The 27,541-nt window shown below is 42.6% G+C and overlaps 1 protein-coding gene across 1 annotated transcript in view; it reads right to left on the reverse strand.

Moving 5' to 3' along the window:
* Positions 1-27,541, reverse strand: part of nell2a (neural EGFL like 2a) — a gene marked incomplete at its 5' end in the record, with an annotated part of 218,220 nt that overhangs the window by 48,051 nt on the left and 142,628 nt on the right. Inside the window, 2 exons of the mRNA XM_080438099.1 lie at positions 14,565-14,660; positions 16,933-17,055. Of these exons, the coding sequence (XP_080294225.1) occupies positions 14,565-14,660; positions 16,933-17,055 (219 nt within the window). The remainder of the gene's footprint in view (positions 1-14,564; positions 14,661-16,932; positions 17,056-27,541) is intronic.

Genomic DNA, 27,541 nt, shown 5'->3' on the forward strand with positions numbered 1-27,541 from the left:
CCCCCCACACACACACACACACACACACACACACAGTTAATATCACCATACGGTGCCTTTGAGACTTGCCATTTCCAAAACACCCATTTAATTGTATTAAGTAGATGTTATGCTGGTAGAAATGCATGTCGGTCAAGCTCCAACACTTTTTATAAATTTACTGCAACGGACCTTTTTGTTGTTGACACAGATGCTTTCCCGGTTTTAATGGGATATCCAGCAACAAGGTTACTGCATCCTCCTCCTCATACACCCACCCAGTCTACAGAACTACAAAGGAAATCATCTCAACCCCCCAAAAAGAACGCCAAGAGCTGGAAAGTCTGCAGGCAGAGACGAGAGATAAACTCATTCAACGCTTCATCAAAGAAGCCCATTCTTACCAGGTGTGTGAAAATATTGCATGCTGAAAATTGCGACGCTAACAAACCCCAAAAAATAACAAAAGGCCCACACAATTTCGGCTCACGTATAAACATTGGGCCGCCTGTCTTTTAGATCGCTGTACTTTATGAAGCAATCATCTCGGAAGAAGAAAGCGAGCGAGGGAGCGAGCGAGTAAACAATCATGACTTGAGAGAATGAGAGCTTTTTTGTTTATTTTTTGTTGGTTTTCTTTTTCTTTTTTTTGGCCGAGCAATAAAATATCAATTTAGACAGTGTAGGTGTAATGTGCCGGAGAGCTGTGATAGCACTTCCCCCTCCAGGATATGAATGTGTGTGTGTGTTAAGTGTGTGTTAAGTGTGTGTGTGTGTGTGTGTGTGTGTGTGTGTGTGTGTGTGTGTGGGGAATCTAAATGGCGTCATTAGCAGCAAACATAAAACACCCCTTCATCTCGCTCCCCTGTCCTTAAAGGACGGTGAAATGAAAAACTGTGATTTAGTGTTGCACTGATTAAGACGCCGTTTCCCCAACCTCTGGTTCGTGGCTCACCAAAGGTCCAAAAATGGACCCTTACGGCCGGGTCTTTAACCCTGAGAGGGTACAAAATGGAAGTGGAACGGTTTTTCTTTTTAATCTTTGGGAACCTTATCTACACTGTAAAATCCTCGGTGCTTATTTAACTCTGAGAGTGTACAAATGCAACCAAATAGACCCTTTTGATATAAGAATACTCAAAAATTGATTATTAGGTATGTCCATATTATGATATTGATATGCTATAAAAGTGTGAAAAACGTATTTTTTTTTTCACCACGTCTCTAAGTACAGTATACTCAAGTAAATGTACTTTGTTCAGCAGAGGTGGACAAAGTACATACAGTACTCAAGTATTCAAAAATATATTTTCAGAAATTGTCAGAACTTTTCACAATTCCTCAGAAATTTTCAGAAATATTTTTTTTTTTTTTTTTTAAATAGCCGATTGACAAGCTCACAACACGTTTGAAATGAAGCTTAAGTGGTTAATTCATAAAATATTTTTGTTAAGTTTGGGTCCCAAGAGTCCCTTTGTAGAAATGCAGTGGAGTCAAAAGTACAATATTTCTATTGAAAACGTAGCGGTGCAAAAGTCATCAGCTTGCAAACCAAAACAAAAAAGTAAAAAAAGATATACTTAGGTACAGTACTCAAGTAAATGTACTTAGTTACTATCCACCACTGCCGAGTACGTCAATTCAATATTGTTGCTGTTAGGCAGAAACCTCTTCATGTTTGAACTTTTTGTGTTTTTTCGTAAATTAACGCCCTACTTGCGCCGCATTTCGAGCTTGTGGATCGGCTACTTTTGAATTTGAATCCTGAAAAGTGACATATGAGGTTTCCACCCGACAGAGACAGATATTCAGCTCTCCTCCCTTCCCCTTGTGGAAGGCACAGTTGAGTGAGGGCAGACAAGGACAGGACAGCGAGAGAGGCAGCCATTAGACGGTGGGGAGTGACAGCACAGATGAAGGGACGTGTAAAGCGTTGTAAACCTGTTGGCAGGATATCTAACAGGCCTCATGAAGGACTTTCACTAACCGTGAAAAAGTAAGAACCGTAATGAGCTGGGAAAACAAAGGGAGGTATATATACCGGCCATCCCCAAAACCATTCATCTCCCCGGAACTGCTCAGCAATTTATAGTCAATAAACACACATCAAAAAGGGGCAAAGTGGGGCTTTTCTTAGAGGAGATATTTCCAATTATTTCAAGCAGGTTACTGCAGCAGAATCTCCATAGTCTAGGCAAGGATTACATTGCGATTCTGGCTTTTTGGCTAATGGTCTCATTTCGGTCGTTCATCTACTATGTTTTATAGTGATGGCCTCGGAAGAGAAATCGGCACGCAGCAAATAATACAATTAAAAGCTGTTATGGGAAAATTATACTGTCCATTCCAAAGTGGAGCTGGTAAGAATGAGGTTTTATTGTGGATTTCAACAGAATAAAATGAGGGGTACATTGGGAGTAGGATGCTGAAAATGGAGCTGCCAGGTAAGAGAAGAGGAAGGCCAAATTAAGGCTGAGAAAACAGCACATCTACAAGCTCACAACGCAATGCGACGCGTTGTGAGCTTGTAGATCAGCTGTTTTCACCAAATAATAATAATAATGATAATAGGCTCGGACGGTTGGCGTATCCGTCAGGCCACCTAGGCTGGTAATCCCGATCCCGACAACCTTTGCTGCATGTCACCCCCCCAACTCTCCCCCCATTTTCTTTCAGTCTACTGTTCCTATCAATAAAGGCAGAAAAAGCCCCCCTAAATATATCTAAAAATAAAAATAATAATAATCATAATCATCAGGAATATTTTTTGGACATTCAAGGTTTCAACCCAACAGTGACGATTTTGACACCAGTGCCACACTACGGGTGGCTCTGCAAGAGGCCAGCCATCTATGACATAGTCTTGTTTGTCTGTCTGTGTGTCTGTGTCCAGAGCTAATCTCTGCAAGCCGCTGGTCCAGTCCAGGTTAAAAACTTTGTATTCAGGCTGCCAGTAGAGTAGGCCACAGAAGTACCTCCTCTATGTGTCATTTTGTTTTGTTTTATACTTTCAAAGGGGCTCTTCAAAGTCAAAAGGGGCTCTGAACACGCTGAAACCACTAAAGCCCAAAGGTTTCAGCAGGACAAAAGCCTTCAAAGGACAATTAAAACGGTGTTTGAAAAATAACCAGACACACATGCGATCATGTATAATATTTTTATAGACTAGGCCCACTAGATTAGATTTTAATATATGCCTATTGTTGATGTACCTTGCTTGTTGTTGTTAACTTATGTTGAGGTTATGTGAGGTTATGGTTAGGATCAAGGTTAGGTTTAGGCATACTTTAATGAGGTTAGGATTAGGTTTAGGCATAATTTTGTCAACATGCGACGTCGTTATGGCGTCCCGTCATGTCATAACTTGATTTTCAGGGCGTCCCGTCATTTCAAACCTTGACTTTCAGGGCGTCCCGTCATGTCAAAACTTGACGGTTCAGGGCTACTGACAGAGCGGCAAAATGTGACGCCTTGGGAGTGAGAAGTGGTTGAAAGGTGTCCTTGAGCAAGATACCGAAACCCCTAACTGCTCCCGATGAGCAGGTTGGTTTCCTCCGCCTTCGGTGTGTGAATGTAAATGGGTTGAAGTACATTGTAGAGCACTTCAAAGGGTCGGAAAGACTAGAAAAGCGCTACATAAATACAGTCCATTTACCACTGAATGTCCTAGTTTTCACCATAATTCCCCCAGGTCATATAGTACGAGAAAACGCACATCCATTTTAAAAGCAGAAAATATAAACGCAAAGAGAGCTAAAATGGAATACCCAATTGGCTTGCGAAAATAAAACGCAAGCCCGCTATCATTTGAGGCATTTACTCATACAATCCTCAGCCACAGAAAGAAGGGGGGGGGGCTAACATGTCAGGCGTGGAGTGGGTTTGTGGCGCGCGTTAAATGACCGACCCCCATGTACATTTATATCTGTTACTGCGGTGTGGGAGCCCAGCATGCAACTGTGCAATGCATAATTCATGTGGTGTCAGACCTCTTCTCTGTCTGTCTGTCTGCCTGTCTGTCTGTCAGCCCAGCATGTCCCCATGCCCTCTCAGACCGTCTCTACTGGAGGAGAATGACAAGCCAGAAGCAACATAAGCCCGATTTATACGTCCTCGTACGATGACGGTGTTTGCGCACCGAAAATAGCCGACCTACAAGCTGCCTCAGCTCACGGCGTGGACGCGACATGCTGTGAGCTTGTAGATCGCCTATTTTCGACGAGCGACGGAGCATAAATTAGTTAATAATACAGACAGTCACAAAGTTACACACTCATAGTCGCTTGTGCATAAACACAGAACATTGTGCAGATACACACACAGGCAGGCCAGGACGCACACATACACACACACACTCACACACACATACATACACCAACCGACGCGCTAATAAAAAGAACACTTTTCCATCCAAATAACACACACACACATCTCGCGTACGCACGCAAGGTCTGACTGCCGAGAAGAAGCGCACATGCTATCCTTGTCACATCGTGGCACGCGCCCCTCCGTCCGTCTGTCTGTCCGTGCACACGCGTGCATTTTTCAAGAGCTTCTCTCTCTCTCCCTCTCTCTCCCTGTCTCTCTCTCTGAGGCAAGCAGGCAGGCAGGCAGGCTGACAGGCCTGGGCTGGAGGAAGGAGGAGCGGGTGAGTCCCCAGAGATCTCTCTAAGAGCTCACTGGGTCCAGGGACAGTGTGAAAGCTTTTCCATGTTCACCCCCCCCATCCTCCGTCACTACCTACCCATCTGCCAAACCCACCTCTGACCCTCCTCACCTCCTCGAATCTATCCTCTTCTCTCCTCTCCTCTCCTCTCCTCGTTCGTCCGTCCATCCATCTCCCGTTCTGTCTGTTTACTTGTATATCTGTCTTCCACCCCCCCGTCCCCCCCCCCCCCCCAGCCCCTTATCATCCTTCACCCTCTCTCTGTCTCTATCCTCACTTTGCATTTCGTTGCTGTTGGGCAGAAACCTTGCATCTCCATTGTTTCAATTCTTTTCCATGTGCTTTCTGAGATTAATGCCCTACCAACTACATCACACATGAGTAGAGTGTCGCAACAAAAGTAGTGAAAATATTCAATCTACAAGCTCACAACGCGTCGCATCGCAGCACGTTGTGAGCTTGTGGATCGGCTATTCCCCATATTTTTTAAATAATAATGAAGGAGCATTTTTTGGACATACAAGGTTTCCACCCGACAGCGACAATCTGTCAGTTTTAGTGCACGTCTTCATCTCCTCCCCTGTTCCTTCTCTTTTGCTCTCTTCCACATCTCGTATTCCAGTCCTGTCCCCCTCCCCCGTCCTCCGTCCATCCTCCACCTCCTCCCTCCATCTCAGCCCTGCTAAGGACTTGTTGTCTTAGGCCCTCTCTCTCTCTCTCGATGGATTTCTGACCATTCCCGCCCGCTCCAGCGATGGTTTCATCCCGTACTGTTGCCCACAGTTGATTTGTGAGCGCCCACTCCCGGCCACAGCAAAGGTTTAAAGTACCGTCTGGTCGCACAATGTTTTCATTGGGACTCAAACACAGACAGAAACAGAAGAGAGAGAGAGAGACGGACGTTTCAGCACCACGGACAGCGACACCGATTCAATCCGGGAACGCATCTGTGTTATTTTAAGATTTATTTGGCTATTCAAAAATAGCAGATATACAAGCTCATAGCGCGGCACAGTGCCGCGCTATGAGCTTGTGGATCTGCTATTTTTGAAAAAAAATATGGTGAAAATATGTGCAAATCTTTTAACTCAAATCTTTGCATCTGGTGGGGTTCCTGGAACTAAATATTTTGAGATGGAGGTCCGCAGCCAAATACATATTATTTTGGGTGGTCCTTGACAAGTTTGAGAACCACTAATATATAGCAACAAACGTAAACAAAAAAACCTGTTAGGATTTAGAAGACATTTGTAGAATCCCCCAGAAGCACAGATTTGAGTTAAAAAGAATTGCTTTAAAAAATATATATACTGTATATATTCAAAGATTTGCACAAATCTTCAAAGATAAAAATAAATAAATAGCAGATCTACAAGCTCGTAGCTTGTAGTTTGAGCTTGTATATCTGCTTTTGAATAGCCCAAAGTATAAAAGAATCCCTTCTTATAGCTAAAACAATCTAAAATTACACCGTATGCGTTCCCGGATTGAATGGGTTAATAAATAGATGCATGTCGGTAACGTTTCAAAATTACGTTCTCTTACTCCCACTTCCGTCTCCTTTTCTGTCAGTATAAGAATTGAGAAATGTGTCCAAACGTGTCCAAATGTCAGACCCATGCTTTGCTTTCGTATCGTAACCGGGCAGCTTTGATCTTCAGGTTCAGCCTGGCTAGTGGACCCCATGCTGTGCTCCTCCATGCTGCAACAACCCACACCGCTGTGTGCTTCAGGTGAGCTACAGTACATCCAGGTTATTGCAGGACAATTTATTTATTTATTTTTAGGCTGCCCCCACACTCCCACGAGATATAACCACTCTACAACCCTCTATTCTTAGGCAAACGGACCTGAGTTTCAACTGTACTTGAATTGCGTGCATTGCCCTCTCCATACATCTCCATTGTTTTAGAGAAGACATATAAATCGTTGGGGGAGCTGCTTCTGTCGTGCTACACGGGGGACACGAGAAAAGCATTCTATCACGTTAAACAATAATGGCCCCTCAGAGATTAAGAGACTATAAGAAAGTTCAAATGAAATAAAAGTAAAGGGCGAAGGAGGCTGCGTGCCGTCATCAGAGGTGGAAAAAGTACTCACGTTTCTTACTTAAAGTATCAATACTGCAATGTAGAAATACTCCGTTACAAGTAAAAGTTAGAAATTCTAAGTTTACTTGAGTAAAGTACGAAAGTATTGCATCAAAATGTACTTTAAGTACCAAAAGTAGAAAGCACTTATGCAGAATGTCCCATTTCACAAGTTTTCAAATGCGACGCATTGTGAGCTTGTAGATCTGCTATTTTCAAATGGCCGAAATGTATATAGGGCTGAAGTGGGTGTAACTAGTAACTAAAGTTTTAAAATAATTGTAGTGGAGTAAAATTATAATATTTGCCTCTGAGATGTAGTGGAGTAGAAGTAAAAGTACTGAAAATTGGAAATACTCCCGTAAAGTAAAAATAGCTCAAAATTGTACTTAAGTACAGTACTTGAGTAAATATACTTAGTTACTTTACACCACTGGCCGCCATGAAAGCAAATGTGGCAAGAGGCCGAGAGGTGAGGACAGAGAGACAAGAGACAAAGAAAGAGTGAGAGAGAGAGAGAGAAAGGGAGAGCGGGATGATCTATGCATGGCTGTGCCAGCTGTGGTGGCAAAACGCCTTGTCGCCTCCAGGCATCAGGGCCCGTGCCAGAGGCTCTGTGTGCACGTGTGTGCGCACGACCATGAAAAGAGTTGTTGTGAGTGTCCTCGAAAGGCTTGACTGTTCAAATTCTGATCAACCTCCACGGTAGAGGCTGGGAAGAGGAACTCAAAATAGACCCGAGGCCCCGAGCCAGCAATCACTATTATTTTGTTGGCCCACGTCTCATTGCATGATTTAGGAAATAGATGTTTTGCACTCAGCAACTAAATTGATGGTTTGCAATCAGTTGGGTTCCGGGGCACTAAAAGGTGCTTTCGAAGGGTAACAAATAACAATAACATCTGACAACTGGAGATGCGTCATGCCACAGTGAGATATACAGTAATGGCATATGAAAGAAGGAGTGGTGGAAAAAATATGCGACGCATTGTGAGCTTGTAGATCGGCAATTTTCAAATGACCGAAATGTATGTAGAGCTGAAGTAACTAAAATCTACAAAGCAACAAAAGTTTTCAAAAAAAAAGTAGTACATAAATGTAGTAATAAAGTACAATATTTGGATCCGAGATGTAGTGGAGTAGAAGTAAAAAATATTGGAAATTGGAAATACTCAAGTACAAAAACCTCATGTACTTAGTTACCACTGGAAAGAAGTGAGGAAAACGGATGCTAAGAGAAAGCACTGCAAACATAATGCCAGCAACACTCCAGATTAGACAAAAGTCTCAACAATGTCATAAAACTGAGAAAACAGCCAGCACACAATAAATGTCCTTTTCACATAGTTTTATTTACCTCTCCCTGGACAGAGCAACGGACGTGTTTCAACCTAACAGGTCTTCCTCAGCGTTGAACAACGACATTTATTGTGTGCTGGGCTGCTGGCTGTAAATTGTCAACACATCACCTTGAGTGGATATTAATATTTTCCATACTATTTCTCAGTTTCAGGAAAACGGATGCTGGCATGAATACTAAAGTCATTAAGGATGCAGTCATCTCTGTTTTGAGTGAAATACAAGGAGGAATTTTGCTCTGATTAACTTTTACGTCCTACCGGCTATCTGGGACAATTTCAACTGCTGTTCATCAGTAGAGCACAGGTAGACCAACCACAACCAACACAGTTGTGTTAGTTATATTGCATTAACATACTCCACCATATAGATATGGTCACATTTTTATTTATCGATTTTTTTTTATCTAATTAGGATTTGAACCGTCGTTCAAATTTCTAAAAGGTTTCTAAGAGTGAATCTCTGCTCCGTCTGGGTAGATCTTGTCCTTATGAGCTTCAGGCAGTACTACTTGTCAACCGGGTGTCCTACTACCTGACACCAGGGTCCAGATGTCTCAATGGAAGAGTAGGGAGACCACCTCCACCCTCTGCAAATGCACTAGTTCCATTTTATAGCATACTGTAGTGCATGCAGATAGATTAGAAATCATGTTTTATTCATTCAACACTAGTTCCGGATCGCAGCTTTTAAACTAGAACACAGTGTTTTGGAAAGATGGCTTCAAGTTTATTGGTTTTGCCACTTGCCAGATATGTCCTTCAAACACTATGAGAGAGAGAGAGAGAGAGAGAGAGAGAGAGAGAAAGATGAGAGAGAGAGAGAGGAGAGAAGAGAGAGAGAGAGAGAGAGAGAGAGAGAGAGAGAGAGAGAGAGAGAGAGAGAGAGAGAGAGAGAGAGAGAGAGAGAGAGAGAGGAGGGAGAGATAGAGAGATATAGAAAAGAGGGATAGAGAGAGATAAGTGGAGATAGAGGAAAAAGAGGGAGAGAGAGAGAAGGGGAGAGGGAAGAGGGGAGAGAAGCGAGATAGAGAGGAAGAGGGAGAGAGAGAGAGAGAGAGAGAGAGAGAGAGAGAGAGAGAGAGAAGAGAGAGAGAGAGAGAGAGAGAGAGAGAGAGAGAGAGAGAGAGAGAGAGAGAGAGAGAAGGGGAGATAGAGAAAAAGAGGGAGGGAGAGAGGGAAGAGGGAGAGAGAGAGAGAGGGGACGTACAAGGATGTAAAGCACTGGAGAAGGTAATGAAATGTGTGATTGGCTGGACGGTGGATTTACTACAGGAGACACTGCAAGATGAACAGGAGCACAAGTCATTATGGTTAAGTGTGTTCAATCTCTCTCTCTCTCTACATCTCTCTCTATCGCTTTGTCGCCATCTCTCTCTCTCTACATCTCTCTCTATCGCTCTGTCGCCATCTCTCTCTCTCTACCTCTCTCTCTCTATCTCTCTCTTACGGTGTCTGGTGCCAAAAATAGCCTTGAAAAATGAGTTTTCATGGTGATACCGATAAATAGGAATAGTGTGTTTAATAGTTCCATTGATCCAAGCAAAACACATTCCATTGATTGCTCTGAAAATGCACGCAGCCAACGCTTTTGAGATTTTCAAAAAGCCTTGTAGATATTTTCAGTGTAGAACACGTCAAAGTATCAGGCTATACTCATTCACACTCTACTCATACTTGCACGCACGCACGCTAACACACGCACGCACGCACTCACGCTACACTCCTCCTCCTCTCCTCTCCACAGAATCACAGAGCAGCACCTTGAGGAAATTCATTTGCTTTAAGATGGGGCCGTAAAAGAGGACACCTCGTAAAGAAGGGTCCTTTATGTGCAATCAATACCCCAGCCAATGGCTGAGCAGACGGGCTCTGTTTCACCACACAAAGCCGCACACACACAGACACACGCACACAGTGAAAACAGCCGTGACTCCACTTTCTATTAGCTTCCTCCGTTGTTGTCCAGAAGGACGCTCACAAGCTGGCGTTAGCTGCAACAGATCAGGCAGACGATGTATCAAGCACAAACGGCAGGATTATATAGACTTTTCTGGTTAGTTTACAACAGCTGTTGTATAGCGACTTGTTCTTCCCAATGAATTCAGAAAAACATTTAAAAGAAGAAGCGCAAAGAGGCTGAGCTTCGACATGTGACACGTTTCAACTTCAAACTAGACCAGACAACTTCTTACTGTTCAGGTGATTTATTAACTAAAAATAATAAGGTCCAAAAAATCTTGCAACGAAACTTAGGAAAGGTAAAATGAACAACTGAAAGGAAACAAACGGCAAAAGGTCAACAGAAGATATCACGCCTATAAACTCATCGTCCTTCACTCACTGATGAATGACCTACACACCTGACATAAATCAGTTAACCATTAAGACCTGAGATACGATTCTACAGGTGTCTTCTAAATCCTAATTATTTTTTTTTGAAAAAAAAAACGTATGTTGCTTTAATATCAGTGGTTCTCAAACATTTTCATGTCGAAGACCACCCAAAATTATATGTACTAGATGTCATGTCAAAACGCCAAAGCCTGGTGTGAGGAGATGCTTTGCGGCCCTCACATTTAGGCCCCAACCATATATTGTTCCAATTCTTCTCTTTCTACCTGCCTGGCATTTGCGTGGCTCAAAGTCAAGACACTATTGCAGCGCTATAATTCATCATAGTCTTCGAACATTTCCTTTGTCATCCCTTCTAAATAGTCAATTTCCTCCTCTTGGCTCTAACCCTAACCATCCTCTAACCCTAACCATGACGGAGACCTGGCCTAATTATAGCTCTGCACACACGTCATGCGAAGTCCGGCCTCTCTGGCCTCTCCTCTCCTCTCGGCTCCTCTCCTCCCTCCCCGCTTTGCTTTGCGGCCCTAACCTCTAGTCACATCCTCCCAACCTCCCAACCTCGGTCATGTGATAAAGAGGTCAGACCTCCTGTATCTGGTTGCTATGGCAACCTGCCAGATCAGGCTGAGGGTCTGATAGGCGAATCAGAGAATCAATCAAACTGAGAGTCCGATCACTGATCGAGGTGGGGTAAGATGCCTAAAACATAGCCATAGCTCTGATCAACAGTCTGTGACGGGTCTTGGAGGCATGTGGAGTGATCCTGTGCTTGCGAATCGCTGCCGAACTTCGGCGCTTTTGTCAATTATATAGTAGTAAGATAAGATTTGGCTGCGGACCCCTATCTCAAAATATGTTGTTCCAGGGACCCCCAGAAGAAAAGATTTAAGTAAAAAAAATTGCTTTAAAAATATATATATATTCAAAGATTGGCACACTTTCACGATTTTTCAAAAATAGCAGATCTACAAGCTCGTAGCGCGGCACTCGGTGCCGCGCTATGAGCTTGTATATCTGCTATTTTGAATAGCCAAAGTATAAAATAATGTTTAAAGTGGTTAAAATCTAAAATGATACAGATGCTTCTCCCAGTCTTAATGGGTTCAGGAGAAAGCACAACAGGAGCTAATACATCAATTAACTACGTGGGAAAACATAACAAGATAAAAACAGGCAAAAATATTTTATTTTGGCTCCTACAACCCTGTTTCCTAGGAGACCCACTGGGGTGCCGTGAGACAAGTCCAGGTGTGCCTTGGGATTTTGTGACAACTACACGTTGTTATTATTGCAATATACTACACAATGTTATGAATTATTTTTCTATTTACTATACTGCATCAGTACTTTACGCGGAGGCAAATTCTATACCCGAAATAAATTCAATTTTAACCACTTTTAACCTGTTGTCCCTATTCTAAGTGTGTCATAGTTTATTATAATGTTTCATGTTGTCACACATTTTCAAAAATTGTGAAAATAGCAGAGCGACAAGCTTACAACGTTGTGAGCTTGTCGATCTGCTATTGTCACCATTTTTTTCGGGGACCAGCAGTTCCCAGATGGTGGATTTGAATTCGCCGAAAAAGTGGCTTCAAACGACGGTTCCCATCGTCCATATTTTTTTTACAGTCTACGTTTTTTCACCATGTTGTGTAGCTTGTAGATCTGCTATTTTCACTATGGATACAGGTGAGGTGTGCCGTGGGATTTTCACTTTCCCATCGGCGTGTCTCGCTCTTTACTGTACATCATCTGCACTGCAGAAGGAAAAAAAAAAAAAACGTGGAACCAAGAGCGGAATACTGAACAGAATAGAATCCATAACCGTATCGTATGGCCTCTTATCTCAGTGCTCACACTGTTTGACACCTTCCTGTGCATTAGAGCAGGTTGTGAGATGTGCTTTGGTGTGACAGACCGTCTTGGCTCTGGCTATGCTATCATACCCTATCATGTATTGTTGCTCTGAGGAGGAGGATGCGATGTTGTAATTTGGCACTGGTGGAAGAAGTGTGTACTCTGATGTTCAGTGGTGGAAAAAGTACTGAAATCTTTTACTTAAGTAAAAGTATCAATACTGCTATGTAGAAGTACTCTGTTACAAGTACAAGTCCGGAATTAAAAACGTACTTGAGTAAAAGTACAAAAGTATTGGTATCAAAATGTACTTAAAGTACCAAAAGTAAAAGTATTAAAATGTTTGAAAATAGCAGATCTACAAGCTCATAACACGTCGCGATGCGACGCGTTGTGAGCTTGTACAAATAATTGAGCTTGTTCAAATAATTGTAATGGACTCCACTACATGGAGTAAAGAGTACAATATTTGTCTCCGCCAGCCCGACAGAGGCTAGGCCAGAGACTATGTTTTTGACTTTTCTAGTTACCTCTGAGAGTAAAGTAAAGTATAAAGTACCTCAAAATTGTACTTAAGTTCAGTATTTGAGTAAATGTTAGTTTCCACCAGTGTAGAGTGAATGCTGGGTAAAGCCTCAGAGAGGGAAGGCCATGCTGATTAATACAGGCTGTGATGTGGGGTAATTCCCACACTGCTGCAACTGCACTTCAAACCCACCGTCCAATCATTGGGAGAGCTACCGAGTCATTACTCACCTAGCCGCTCACACACACACACACACACACATGCACACCTGCAGAGAGAGTGGGTACATGCACACATGCATATACACACACACACACACACACATTATTATAGGCTACTAGTGAGGACATCCACATTTTAGGATGGCATTGAAACATAGCCAAACAATAGCCGAAAAATTGCAGATCTACAAGCTCACAAACGTGTCACGCTGCTTCATTATTTTCCAATATGTGACATCACCACTCAACAAAGTATGAAATAGGTAAAACCCTAGCCCTAACCCCCTAAACCTAACCTCTAAATGCCCAACACTAACCCCAACCTGAATCTTTTTCTTTTTATCTTAAATGTTAAATTATCTAAAGATCTTTTTTTAATCTTTTATTATGAGGACCAGGAAAATGGTCCTCGCAATGTCTATTTCTCAAATTATACTATATTTGTGGCGACATTTGGTCCTCGCAAGTATAGTTACACACACACACACACACACACACACACACACACACACACACACACACACTAGGGGATGCCTGAGAAAGAATACAAGCAGCTGGTGAACGCTCTGAAAAAAAAACCTCTCAATAATTTAACGTCAGCTGTTTTGTTGGCGCCCGTGTAAAGACAGTGCCGCAAAGTAAGAATAATCACCGGCATTCTCGGTGCGAACGTGGCCAGATATTATGCCGGGATAACTTAAGCAGCAACTTTGATCAGCTGGGGAAGAAGAGTTTTTCCCCTCCTCACTCACATCTCTTTTCATCCCGCCAGGCGGGTGTCCTTCTGCCGGGAGAGAAAAGGGACAGAGGGAACGCCGCGTGACGCATCTGAAGAGGTGTTGCCAGATATTGCGAGAGAAACAAGCAACCATGCAATCTATGAAAACAAGCCCAAAAGAAGCGACTAATAGGGGAGGCTACATGAGCACTTTAACCCTATATACTGTACATCAGCTATTCAAAAATAGCAGATCTACAAGCTCATAACGTGTCACGATGCGATACGTTGTGAGCTTATAGATCTGCTATTTTCAAAAAATCTTGGAAAAAAAGGGAAACATTTTGAATACACAAATCACACAAAGTCATACACAAATCTTGTATGGGGGTGTCCCTTGGGGGGGGGGTCCTTCACATGAAATGAGAATTACTGGTTTAAACAACAAAATAGGAAGCAACCCCAAATAAGCAACTAGACTTTAGAAACAAGCCCCCCCCCTGCCAAAAAACGCAACCCGCAACTACCTAATATTTACAAGCGACTTTACAGAAAAAAACAAGCCAGAAGTCGCTTATATTAAGCATACTTGGCAACACTGATCTGAAGAGGAAGCGAAATAAGTCACCCGCAAGAACTCCACCTCCCCCCCACTATCTCGCTCTCTCTCTTCCTCCGCTCCTCATTCAAATGCATTCGATGGCAGAAAGTCGTCCCGGAGGTTACCGTGAGAGGATAATATAATAACCGCCTCGGGGCGTAAAAAAAAAGAAGGAGAAATGCGTTACCTGTCTCGCATCTCCTCCCCGTGAACCCTTGCTGGCAGACGCAGTTGTTGGGTGAGACGCAGGTCCCGCCGTTCTGGCACAGCCCGTCGCACATAGCTGGAGGTACAGACCACAGGAGAAGGAAGGAAGGAGACCATTAGTCTACAAGACTAACGATTATTACGGATTTAATTAGAGCCGGCAAGCCGGCATATGTATTTTGCATACAGAATAAGAAGCTAATTTGGTGACGTGATACATTATAGCAGGGCCCTCCTCGCCGAACGTCTTTCTGGGACGTGATGAATTCGTCTCGCCGAGGTTAACCCATTAAGACCTGAAGCCGATTCTAAAAATATCTTCTAAATGCTATGTTTCTATGAATCAGTGGTTCTCAATCTTTTTCGTGTCAAGGACCCCCAAAATTATATGTATTTGGCCGCGGACCCCCACCTCAAAATATGTTGTTCCAGGGACCCCCCAGAAGCAAAGATTTGAGTTAAAAATGTTTGCTTTAAAAATATATATATTCAAAGACGTGCCCACATTTTCAATATAAAAAAATAAATGCAGATCTACAAGCTCATAGCGTGGCACTCAGTGCCGCACTATGAGCTTGTATATCTGCTATTTTTAAATAGCCAAAGTATAAAATAATGGTTTAAGTGGTTACACAGATGCGTTCCCGGTTTGAATGGGTTAATTCGAGAATGTTCATTATTCACGGATGTAGATTGGTAGTTAATGTTCGCCGCCCCCACCCCAACCCCCCCCTTTGAAATGAGGTCTTCAAAGAGGTCTTCAAAGAGTGACGGAATGCCTCTGAAAACGAATACCTACATCCAGGGCCTTTATTCCACTTAACTGAGGGGAAAGAAAGAAAGAAAGATATGGGAATAGATGGTTTTGAGAATGAAAGAGGGAACGGTCCAATTAACAGGCACGAGGTGATTTGTCACGTTTTCCCCACACATTTATTTTTCATACCTCTTAACACATTACCCGTCAAGATATTAAACATCGTTTTTTATCCCCATGCCAGCGTAATTACCTTAAATAGACGATCTTTGAAACGCCGTGGAAGTCACGGTGTGTACAAGAATGTAAAAAAGAAAAGTCCCCATAGGTTGGCGGAGGGATCCGTGTATCCACTGGGACAATAACATTCCAACCACGATCGGCCAATTTGGGGCTATGGCCCGTTGAAAATGGGTGGTTTTCATCACAAAAAAAAAGTTTTTTGGAATGATCCGTCTACTGCTTCTCTGAGTGACGAGGGATCATTCCTAAGCTGTGTTAGAGCGCCCCTTGTGGAATTTAAAAAAATAATAATAATTTGAAAATAGAACGCATATATGTGTTCTTGGAAGGTAAGTGATGGATTTAATAGAACACATGCATTCTTGGCAGGCAATGTGTTAACACATTGCCTGCCAAGAACGCATATGTGTTCTATTTTCAAATGATTATTATTTTTTTAAATTCCACAAGGGGCGCCTCTAACACAGCTTAGGATCTAAAAAAAAAAATCAATATCATCATTAAAATCTTTGTGTTTTGCCAATTATTTTGGGAGCCACTGATTTAAATCAGTGGTTCTCAACCTGTGGTCTGGGACCCACTGGTGGGCCGCGAGGGTATTGGAAGTGGGCTCCCAAAAATAATTGGCAAAACACTAAGATTTTAATGATGATATTGAATAATATTCTTTTAGATAGAAACAATTTCATGGTATATTTGCTTTAAAGACCTTGACATAAAAAAAAATCCAAGCCGGAACACAATCGAGTTGATCATTAAAATGAACATGTCCTGAAAATGCACGCGGCCCACCCAGCTGACCGCTTGACATGGTGGTCGGATGGGTGGGCCGTGAATGGTTTTGAGATTTTCAAGTGGGCCCTGATCCAGAAAAGCTTGAGGACCACTGCTCTTAAATGGATTTGAACTCATCAGAGGGCTCATATGAAGGCTCCTGTTGAGACCAATGCCATGTACGCCATGTACAGTATAAAGGCACTAATACAGTAGATATCAGGTCAGTTTGACAAAACACTTTGAACAAATCAGGTTTGACACAAAGTGCTTCATTCATGGAGCAACTAAGGACACAGTGTAATCACAGATAGAATAAAATAAGTTACAATATGCTACAGTAATTAATACCACCAGTAAATGTTGCAGACGGTATACCAATGGTAGGCTATAGACCAGTGTTTCCCAAATAGTGGGTTTAACTTTGGACCCAAAACAGCTGTAGTATGATCAAGTAGTAGGGCGTTAATTTACGAAAAAACACATACAGTTAAAATATGGAGATAAGAGCAACAATATTTTGTACGTCTGGCTCCTGGGGCGACACCAAACACAACAATAGAATGAGACTTACCTTTACACACGGTGCCGTTGCCAGTGTACCCTGGCTTGCAGGAGCAGCTGTGACCTCCAACCATGTTGAAACACAGGGCGTTCTGGTCACAGTTGTGTAGTCCACTGAGACACTCGTCATGTTCTGGAGGAAAGAACACATCACAACATCTTAAAACTACAGCGTCCACATACCCCCGTGGCTCACCTGGTGGAGTGATATAGACTGTAAAACAAAGGGAGCGTGATGTCACACCCATTGGTTTCTACACACCCGTTTCTAAGCCTCTAGAGTTCAGTGAAAAATGGCCGCGAGTGCAACCGCAACCAATGTGCTAATAATGATAATAATAATAAACTTTATTTGTATAGCACATTTCATGACATGAAATGCAGCTCAAAGTGCTTTACAGAGCAAGAATACAATTCAAGTTACAACTAATTTAAGAAAAGCAAAACGGCTTTATTGGTGTGAAGGGGAGTGAGGGGTGGGTCTTCAGTCAGTAGAACCCAATCACAAGCCCCGAAACCATATCCTGCTTTGTATCATCAATTAAAAACGCATATCATGCTGTGTGAAAGAAAATGTTTACTGAGGTAATAAAACAGAGTGTAAAGTCCGGTCCAATTCCCATTGACGTGGATGGAGTGAAAGTTTTACTGCAGCCCGAGGAGGGGAATTACAGTACTGCCACCTGCTGGGACATTAATGGGAACTGCAGTGTTCTCATTACTTCTGAATTGACTTCAAAATGAACAGAGAAACCTTGGTGCCTGGGTGCAGTGCATAGCGCATTAACCCATTAAGACCTAAGGCCGATTCTACAAATGCCTTCTACAAATCAGTAGTTCTCAAACTTGTTTGTGCCACGGACCCCCCCCCCCCCCCCCCATCTGAAAATAGCAGATGTACAAGCTATCGAATAACGCAGTGATTCTCAACCTGTTGGCCGGGGCCCATTGGTTTGGCCGCGAGGATATAGCTAGTGGGCCCTAAAATATTTGGCAAAACACATATTTGAATGATAATATAATATTAAAACATAAAATAATTAACTCATCAAATCATTAACCACTTAGACCCCATTTGGTAGAGCAGAGTCTCTACCATATGACTCTACTATGCTAGTGTCTTCTCTCTTCTGTTATTGAAAATAGCCGATCGACAAGCTTACAACGCGTCGCAGCGCGAAGCGTTGTAAGCTTGTCGATCTGCTATTTTCAGCAAAAGCTACGGACACTGGGGATGAAGTGGTTTAAATAAACATGCTCTGACAACTTTATCTGACTGTGGGCTGCGAATGCTTTCAAGATTTTCAAGTGGGCCCTGATCCAGAAAAGGTTGGCAACCAACCGCTGAAACAAAGGCTTGAAAATGACCCCCCCTCCACCACCCCTCTAAAAAACTAACAAACTACAATGTCCATATTTCCACTCAGCCATCCTTTTGACCTATGAAAGGTCAGCCAGACGTTCATCCAAATATGAGCCATTGAGAACACATACGGAACAAATGGCTGACTGCCATCATCATATTGCACTTGCCGGGGAAATTATGAGTAATGGAACAGGCCCTGTAATTAATCTCGCAATCACTTATCTACCCTGCAATTAGATAATTTAATTAGCAACTGTCATAATGTAGCCTCATGTGCTTTTTGTACCAAAAACGTAAAAATGAACGATTTACAATCTTTAAACGCCATCGAGCTGTAGACCATTGGTTCTCAAAGTGGGGGTCCTTGGAGGGGTAGGGGGTCCCTAGAAAAATGTGTTAATAGCGTCACAATCATTTAAACCACTTTACCCATATTATTTTATACTTTGGCTATTCAAAAAAACGCAGATATACAAGCTCATAGCGCGTAACTTTGTGCTGTGCTATGAGCTTCTTCTGCTATTTTTGAAAAATCGTGAAAATGTGTGCAAATCTTTGAATAGCCTATAATTTTGAAAGAGAACATTTTAAACTCAAGTCTTTGCTTCTGGTCCCTGGCACAACATATTTTTTTAGATGGGAGGTCCGTGGCCAAATACATATCAATTTGGGGGTCCTTGACAAGTTTGAAAACCACTAATGTAGACATCCTCTGTGGTCTCATAAACGAGCACTTCCTTAGAAAGTTTGTTTTCTACATTGAAATGGACTTGGGAGTTGTTTTGCATTTTTATTGGAAACCTCCTGTCTGCAAGCCCAATCTCCCCTTACTGGCTGATAAAAATCTGAAATTGAGTTAATAAAAAGAGCATCAGCTCCTCCGGTGATGCTGAGGCAAGGCGGAAAGTAAACAATCAAAGACTTTTTAACCCATTAAGACCTGAGGCCGATTCTACGAATGCCTTCTACTGTAAATCCTAACAGTTTTCCGAAAAAAACGTACGTTGCTATATCAGTGGTGCTCAAACTTTTTCATGTCAAAGACCCCCAAATTGATATGAATTTCGTCGCGGATCCCCATCCGAAAATATTTTGTTCCAGGGACCCCCCCAGAACCAAAGAATTTAGTTGCTTTAAAAAATATAATATTCAAAGATTTGCACACATATTCACGATTTTTCAAAAATAGCAGATCTACAAGCTCATAGCGCGGCACGAAGTGACGCGCTATGAGCTTGTAGATCTGCTATTTTTGAATAGCTAAAATATAAAATACGGCTAAAATCCAAAACGACACGGATGGTTTCACGGCTTTAATGGGTTAAGAGCGGCTGTGAAGCTGTCCCTTGTGCAACCAATGCTCTAAACAGGCAATAACGTTGCCCTTCGTCTGCCCCCCTGAACAAAAACATTGATCCCCCCCTATCCCACCGAGAGACACTGGGCAGCAGAATGCTGTACAACCACCTTGTCTTGTTCTGTCTGGAAGCTATGCTACACACATAAATATATCGTCTTCTGATAAGTAGCTGCTTAGCGGAGCACTATTTTTGGGCTGATGCACGCGGAAACTTTTTTCTGGACTTATGTCCTATAACCTTCCGAAATCTTTCTTTATTATGTAAGCCAAACACTCTCCACTGCGTAGGACGAGGAAGTACAAGAGGGTTTTTCTGTACAAACATGGTCTCATAGTTATTCAGCACAGATGGCGAGTTTTTTTTTCTGTCAGTCAGGAAGCAACTTCTGCAGCAATTGATCTCTTTGATTTTGAACGGTGAACTAAAAAGCCACGGTCGACAAAATCCCCACAACAGGGTTAAGAATGAAAAGTGAGTTTACTACTAACACGAAGGGAAGGCAACAGTTTGGCCTGCTTCAGGTTGTTTTAGTGGATTTCTGGGCCACGTCGCACCTAGCAGGGGACAGAAATACATTCATTTTTCTCAGCTGTTCTCTCTATCTCTCTCCCCAATCCTCTCTCTCTCTCTCCCCCATCCTCTCTCACACTCGCTCTCGACGCAATTTTTTTTGTTCACACATACAAAACCCAAATCCTCCTAAACAACAGCGTCCAAATGATGGGCTCATTGTCAAATCATGGGCATCAGTGGCTCGGGGGGTAGAGCGGTTCCCCGCTTGGGAAACAGAAGGTATAACCCCCTGGGTCAGTGCCAAAGTGTCCTTGAGCAAGACACTGAACCCTTAACTGCTGCCAAAGAGGAAACCTTGCTTGGTTTCCTCTGTCATTGGAGTGTGACTGGGTGAATGTAATGCACATTGTAAATCGTTTTGGATAAAGGCTGCTATATAAATAGGCCATCTACCATACAGGTACTATCCTGGCAAGACTCCGTGACAGGAACACAGTTTTCTGAAACACTTATATACTGTAATATTAGTGGTTCTCAAACTTTTTCATGTCAATGACCCTCAAAATGATATGTATTTGGCCGCGGACCCCCCATCTCAAAGTATCTGGTTCCAGGGACCCCCAGAAGCAAAAATGTGAGTTACAAATGTTCGCTTTGAATGGGCTTTACAATTTATGGAACCTATAAAGTATTTGTGGAGAAGGATCACACATTAACATTATAAAGCATTTCACACCCCCCCCCCCCACACACACACACACACACACACACACACACACACACAAATCATCTTTCCGTCACAACAGGTGTGGTGTACAGATTGTATGTGTCTGAGATTAAATATCAAATTGCTTTGTTTCTCAAAGGAGGCTGTTTTATACTTTCAACATTGCTTCAAAAAGTAGCAGAAATAGCCGATCTACAAGCTAACACCACATCATTGTGACCTCACCTGATCGTTTTGACAATTTTTATTACATTACCTTTTTGAATTTTTGTTTTCAATTTGACCAAAACAGGGAGGTCAAGGTTTAATGTGTTGATGTTCTATTGACATCCTACAGATGGCAGTCAGTTGGATAAACGTCATTGGCTATTCTACGTGATGACATCATCAACCAACAACATCACAATGTCATCATCACAACCATGTCCTTTAAAATGAAATGTTAACTAAACAAAATGTCATTCAGCAACTTTTACCCACGAAGTTGCCTGCCTGTAGGAACCTTGAAACCGTAGTTCTCAACACTACCAAGGGCCTCATTGGAAACAAGACCGCAACGACTTTTTTGAACGGACATTTTAGACAAAGTATTTAAAATTTTGTTTTACATTTTTTGCCTAATAAAATATACAATCAATCAATCAATCACTACTGAACACACTGTCTGCTGTGAAGGACGGAGGATTATCACAACCCGCCTGGACTGGAGATCAATTCACTGTCAACAGCCACCGGCTTGCTTGATTGTGGATTTGTCAAACTTTGTGTGACATTTGTGCCACTGAACCAATAATACGCGATAGCTCACACATCAGGACTCTACTGTTACAGAGCAAGAGTTAAACTACCGTGGGAGAAATGTTCTGCTGGACGCTGCATCCGAGTGGAGGACCAAAGCAATACGGTCATTATGCTATTGGAGTGAAGCAGAAGGTGTACTGCTTTGGAAGAATCCGTAACACAGCTCAGATTGTTGTCAACGTTTTCAACACAGTGTCTTTATGCTGGAGGAAGTTGCCTCCGGTGACAACTGGAAGAGGAGAACGTCACCCTGATGTTCCCTCAGGACTTAAGGGCTACACAGCTGTACTGATAGGATCTATCATCTACATCTGGGGAGGTTTTCCTTACTGCAACGTCCTTCATGCATTTGATGTTGTCGCCCACAGATGGTTCAAACCCGAGGTGTCAGGGACTGTTCCAGGGGGGAGGAGGAACCACTCAGCCTGTGTCTTGGGAAAGGTCATGTTTATCCATGGAGGAGACAACCAGTATCATATGACTAATGACATCTACAAGTTGGACACCACCACAATGGTCTGGGCTTTAATTAACACCAGAGGAACTCCTCCACCGAGTACATCAGCTCACTCTGCCACCATCATTGGGACAAAGATGTTTGTATTTGGGGGTCTAGGGCACAAAAGGGTTTCCAACATCATCAGAGTGTTTGACACAGACACCAACAGCTGGCTGAACACATCTTCTGCATGGCTTCTTCCAGAAGGATGCTTCAGTCATTCAGCCTTTAGCTACAATGGAGAGCTGTACATATTTGGTGGCATCAATTTCAATAAGTACCGGACCATCGGTGATCTGTGGAAATTCAATGCAGAGACCTTCTGGAAGAAGATTGAGACCAAGGGGAAAGGACCGGGTCCACTGTCTATGATGGGCTGTTGCATGGTGGGAGATCGTATCATCCTCTGTGGGGGATACAAACCTGACGGAAGAGTCTCTTATGACATGATCATCTTAGACTTAAGTCCTAGTCTGAAGACGTTATCCAAGCTAGCAGTTATTGAGCACGATCTGGAGCAGTCTGAACTCCCACACAACATCAGGTGGGAACTGGCAGACATGACTACCAAGAGGAGCAAAAGAATAAAGTTATCCTTGTTTTCTTAATAAAGTTAAGAAAACAAACAAAGAAACACACAAACAAAATGATGACTCACTGGCATAGATTCATAAACCACAGATAACATGAGCACAGTCCATAATGCTCTCCTGTATTTTACAGTGGAACCATTAATATGAATGCCTCCTGTTTGGTAGATGCACCACATTATCACATTTTGATTATGTTTGTGATCAATATCGAGACCCAGTTAGAGTCTGATGTTCCAATCTAATAACTGTAGCTGTTGTCTAACCAGTAAATAATATTACAATGAAATCCCTGGACTATTTTAAGGCTGTACAATTATTTTTCTTTCCCCATTTGACCAAATTGTCTCCCCAATTTAGTCGTTATGCCAATTAATTCCTCCCCACACACATTTGTATCCTACTGACTCACCTGCCAGTGAGGAGCCCCCGCCGGGAGGACGTAGAGCCTCCGTCTTAAGCAGAATGTCCCAAGTTTTCAAATGTATAAAATGTATAAAAATCGGTTGAAAATAGCAGGAGCTTGTACATCGGCAATTTTCAAAAGGCCGAAATGTATAGGGTGGTTAACGTATGTTTTGTAATAATAATTCAAATCCAAAATAATTGTAGTGGAGTAAAAAGTACAATATATATATATATATATTCAAAGATTTGCACCAATTTTCATGATTTTTCAAAAATAGCAGATCTACAAGCTCAGAGCCCGCCCTTGGTGTATATCTGCTATTTTTGAATAGCCAAAGTATAAAATAATGGTTAAAATCTTAAATGACAAGATTCTTTCCCGGTCTTAATGGGTTAAATCGTCAGTCTTAATTGCACTCTGAGTGTGTAAAAAAAAAGGACATACTCTACATGTATTTGTCCATTTGGGTCCATTGTTTCCAAGCGGAGTTGAATGAACAGTGAGGATCTGATTGTTGCATGGTGCATGAATCAGAATGCATGTGATGATGTCACAGGAGACGTTCCATTCATTTGATCTCCTGAGCAGAACCGTGGGCCTCATCCAAACTGAAAGTGACATTGTGACAGGCTCCTCCACAGAGACTAGGACGTGTGTGCGCGTGCGTGCGTGCGTGCGTGCGTGCGTGTGTGCGTGCGTGCGTGTGTGCGCTTGCGTGCGTGCAAATTATGGCCCACACGGCACCCCATACCCATGGTTGCTCCTGTTGCTATGCTGTAGTATCTCACACGCACGCACATCTAAACACACACACACACACACACACGCACACACACACACACACCTGCTGATAGGCAGAATTAAAGCCAGCTGGGAGGTATATAAAACGTGTAATAGGAGTGCAGAGGAGAGGAGAAAAGACGCAGAACTGTCCAAGGTCACATCTGTCTGTCAGCTGCTAGATCTGCTCCTGGCTCTGAACCCACAGCATGGTACAGCTGAGGGGGGGGGGGGGGGGGGCTCTGTGTGAACGTACACTGTATGTGTGTGTGTGTGTGCGTGTGCATGCGCAAAATAGCAGATCTATGATATAGCGATGCAACGATGCAACGCAATGAGCTTGTAGATCTGCTATTTTTGCTCAAAGGTGTACTTAAGTGCAGTGCTTGAGTACATGTACTTAGTTACATTACACCACTGCATGTCACAGTATTTTATCTCTGTCGGGTGGAAACCTTGTATGTCTAAAACTGTTACTTTTCAGGAAATGGGAAAAAATAACCTGTGTTCCAATGGATCCAATGTTATAATTCATTCATAAGTTCTACTACTACAGTGACGATACTCTTGGTTCAATATTTATAAAAACAAAGCAGGGGCTCGCAAATCACTTTTGAATGCCCGATACTTGAAAAAGACCGAAAGGGTCAAAACGTTCTGCCGTTTGTCGCAAATAAAAAACTTGGAGCATTCAAAAGTGAGCTGCGAGCCCCCGCTTTGTTTTCATGATTCTGTTCTTACAGTCTGGCTCAGCACCAAGAGACGGAGGATGTGCGTTATTTTTTCTTTCAATATTTATAAAACCCATAGGCAAAATGTACTACTTTTAACCTGACATCCCTATTTTGGGTATATTCATTAGGCAATTTTTTTTTTCAAGTTCTTCCAAAATAGCATCTACAAGCTCACGAAGCACCGCACTGCATTTTGAGCTACTTTAGTGTGACACTGTCATACAAAGTATAAAATAGGGCATTCAATTCATGAAAAACACAAAAACATTAAAAGAAGCATGTAACACTGTACTGTATGTGTGTGTGCGCATGTACACTGTACTGCACATATATGTGTGTGCATACACTCAGGGACGCAGAGGGGGGGGGGGGGGGGTGTCCCCCACTTTTGGGATGAAGAAAAAAGAAAAAGAAGAAACCTCCGACATCTACACTTCATGGAGTACATTTTTTTTTACCTTATTAACCGAATTAATGTAACAAAAACACCCCAAAAAGTTACAAACCGGGTAAAAAAAAGGGACATTTTCGCACCTTTGCATTCTAAAAAGCCCTCTGCGTCCTTGCATACACTGCATTTGTATGTGTGCATAACTGTACGTGTGTGCATAACTGCATGTGTGTATAGTGCACCAACAGCAGGCCTATTTATTGTGTCTGTCCTCAGGCTGTGCTGAACCTCTGTAAATTTTAAATACAATAGAATGAATAGTCAATTAAACAGAAGTTGTTAAAATCGCAGACACTGTGTGTGTGTGTTCATGTGTGCATTTGTGCGACTGTATCTGTGTGTGTGTGTGTGTGCGTGCGCGATGTGTGTGTGTGTGCGCGCGTGCGTGTGTGCCTGTGTCTGTATCTGTTTGTGCCTATCTGTCTGCCTGTCTGCCTGTAACTGTGTGTGTGCTCGCGTGTGTGTGCATGTGTGTGTGTGTGTGTGTGTGTGTGTGAGTGTGTGCGCACGTGCGTGTGTGCGTGCAAGAGGAGTGTTTTCCTCGCTGACTGCTGCCGCTCAAGCAGCAGACAGATAAACAATCAATTATGTACAGGCCGTCAGCGGGGATCTTTCTCTCTCTCCACTACCTCCATGTCCTTATCACCCCGCCTCCAGCACTAACAACAACGACAACAACAAAAACATCCACCACCTCCGCCTCGTCTGACCTTTGCTGCACTTCCCATGAAAGCCTCTTATTCCGCCTTGACTGGGCTCTCTGCAATTAGACGCCTGTGAGGCGCTGATGAAGACCTCACGATGCGTCTGGAAAATACCTCCCTCTGTTTGTTCCCCCCGGCTGCCTTTTTTATTATCAACAGTTTTGTTGTTGTTTTGCATAGAGTCCCTGCCGCTGGCAACCCTGTTATACTGTGTGGGCTCGGGGGGAGGGTGTTAGAGCAGTGTGATTCTCGACCTTTTCCGAGCCTGAGGCACCACCGAGGAATTCCTAAGTTATTGAGAATCGGAAATCAATAATGTTTTTTCAATTCTCTTATTGATTCTAGCCGGACCTGACGTCACGTCAAGTCTCGAGAAACAAGAGTCGGTGACCTGTGACATGGCCTCTAACTTATGCTGCTGAATGTACTACCATGTGTTCTTGTCAGTACAAATAGGTGTCGGAGCAGATAGGTACTGTAGATAGGTACATGAATGGAAAAGAATGTGCTGTCACGTGTAGCTCTAAGCGTAAGTTCAATAACCCCTTCAATCCCGGAACACATAGAAATGCGGTTTCAGATGTATAGGAGCTGGGGCTTGGTCAGAGTCTTAACTCATTCAGTGCCAAAAATATTTCTGGCTATATCACCCCTGTGCCAAGGCCAAAAATACATTGTAAAAAAAAAGTGCTTTGGAGCCGAGATACAGCCTTTTCAGTAAGAAGTTAAACAAGAAGTGAATGGAGCAGCAAATCTTCAAATCATCATATCTTGGGTTCTGAACCTTTTTTTTCATGACGTCTCAGACGTCATTGGCACTCTGGGCTTATGAAAAACGTGGCACTGAATGAGTTAAGACAGGCAGAAATCACTTGAGGGTCGTTTTGTACCAGTTTATCCGTTTGTCGGTCTTCATTGTTGCAACAATTATGACACAAACATTCTAATCGTTTCGAATAAGCTGTTGATTTCTTGCCAACGAGGAGGTAAAAACAAGGAACATGAATTTAACGGCTTGGATGTGCATATTGCTTCAATGTTGTTGCGCATCAGTTGAAGCCAACATGCTCTGCCTTTGATTGTGTGCGGAAATTAGATAAAAGTGATTGAGTGCCCCAGATTAGCACCAATTTTGCTTTTACCATCAGGCAGGAGGCTTAGAGTAAAAAGAAGGGTTACAAGAATTTGTTTGTGCCATCTGCAGTGGATATTTTAAATAAGAACATTTATAAATAACCCTACCACCCAATTCCCTACAGCCCATGATCACGGTTGCTGTTAAGGTAATGTATTTTATATTGTATTCTATTGCATTTGCGTATTCTATGTATTAGTTGTGTTTTTATCGTTTGTATACTGGATGCCAGTGTGCCAAAGGCAAATTTCCATTTTATGTTAAATGCACAATAACGTTTTCTTTATCTTTATCTTTTACCAGCAACCTCCAATAATAGAAAAAGGATTGATAGTGGGATCGATAAGGAATCGGGTCAATAAGCAGGATCGATAGAAATTAAAGATCATTATCCCCATGATCTACAGCTGTGGCCAAGAACCACCTTTTTTTACAATCAAGGGGCTAGCTTCCGAGTTGTAAATTGAGGCTAAATAGGAAGTGACAGTTCATATGACTGGCCTGTAGTCTCGCTGTTTCACCCCTGCTGGTGTCAGGAGCAATTAGGCT

Source organism: Gymnoscopelus braueri, assembly GCF_963280865.1.
Source record: "Gymnoscopelus braueri genome assembly, chromosome: 9".
Taxonomy (NCBI): Eukaryota; Metazoa; Chordata; class Actinopteri; order Myctophiformes; family Myctophidae; genus Gymnoscopelus; species Gymnoscopelus braueri.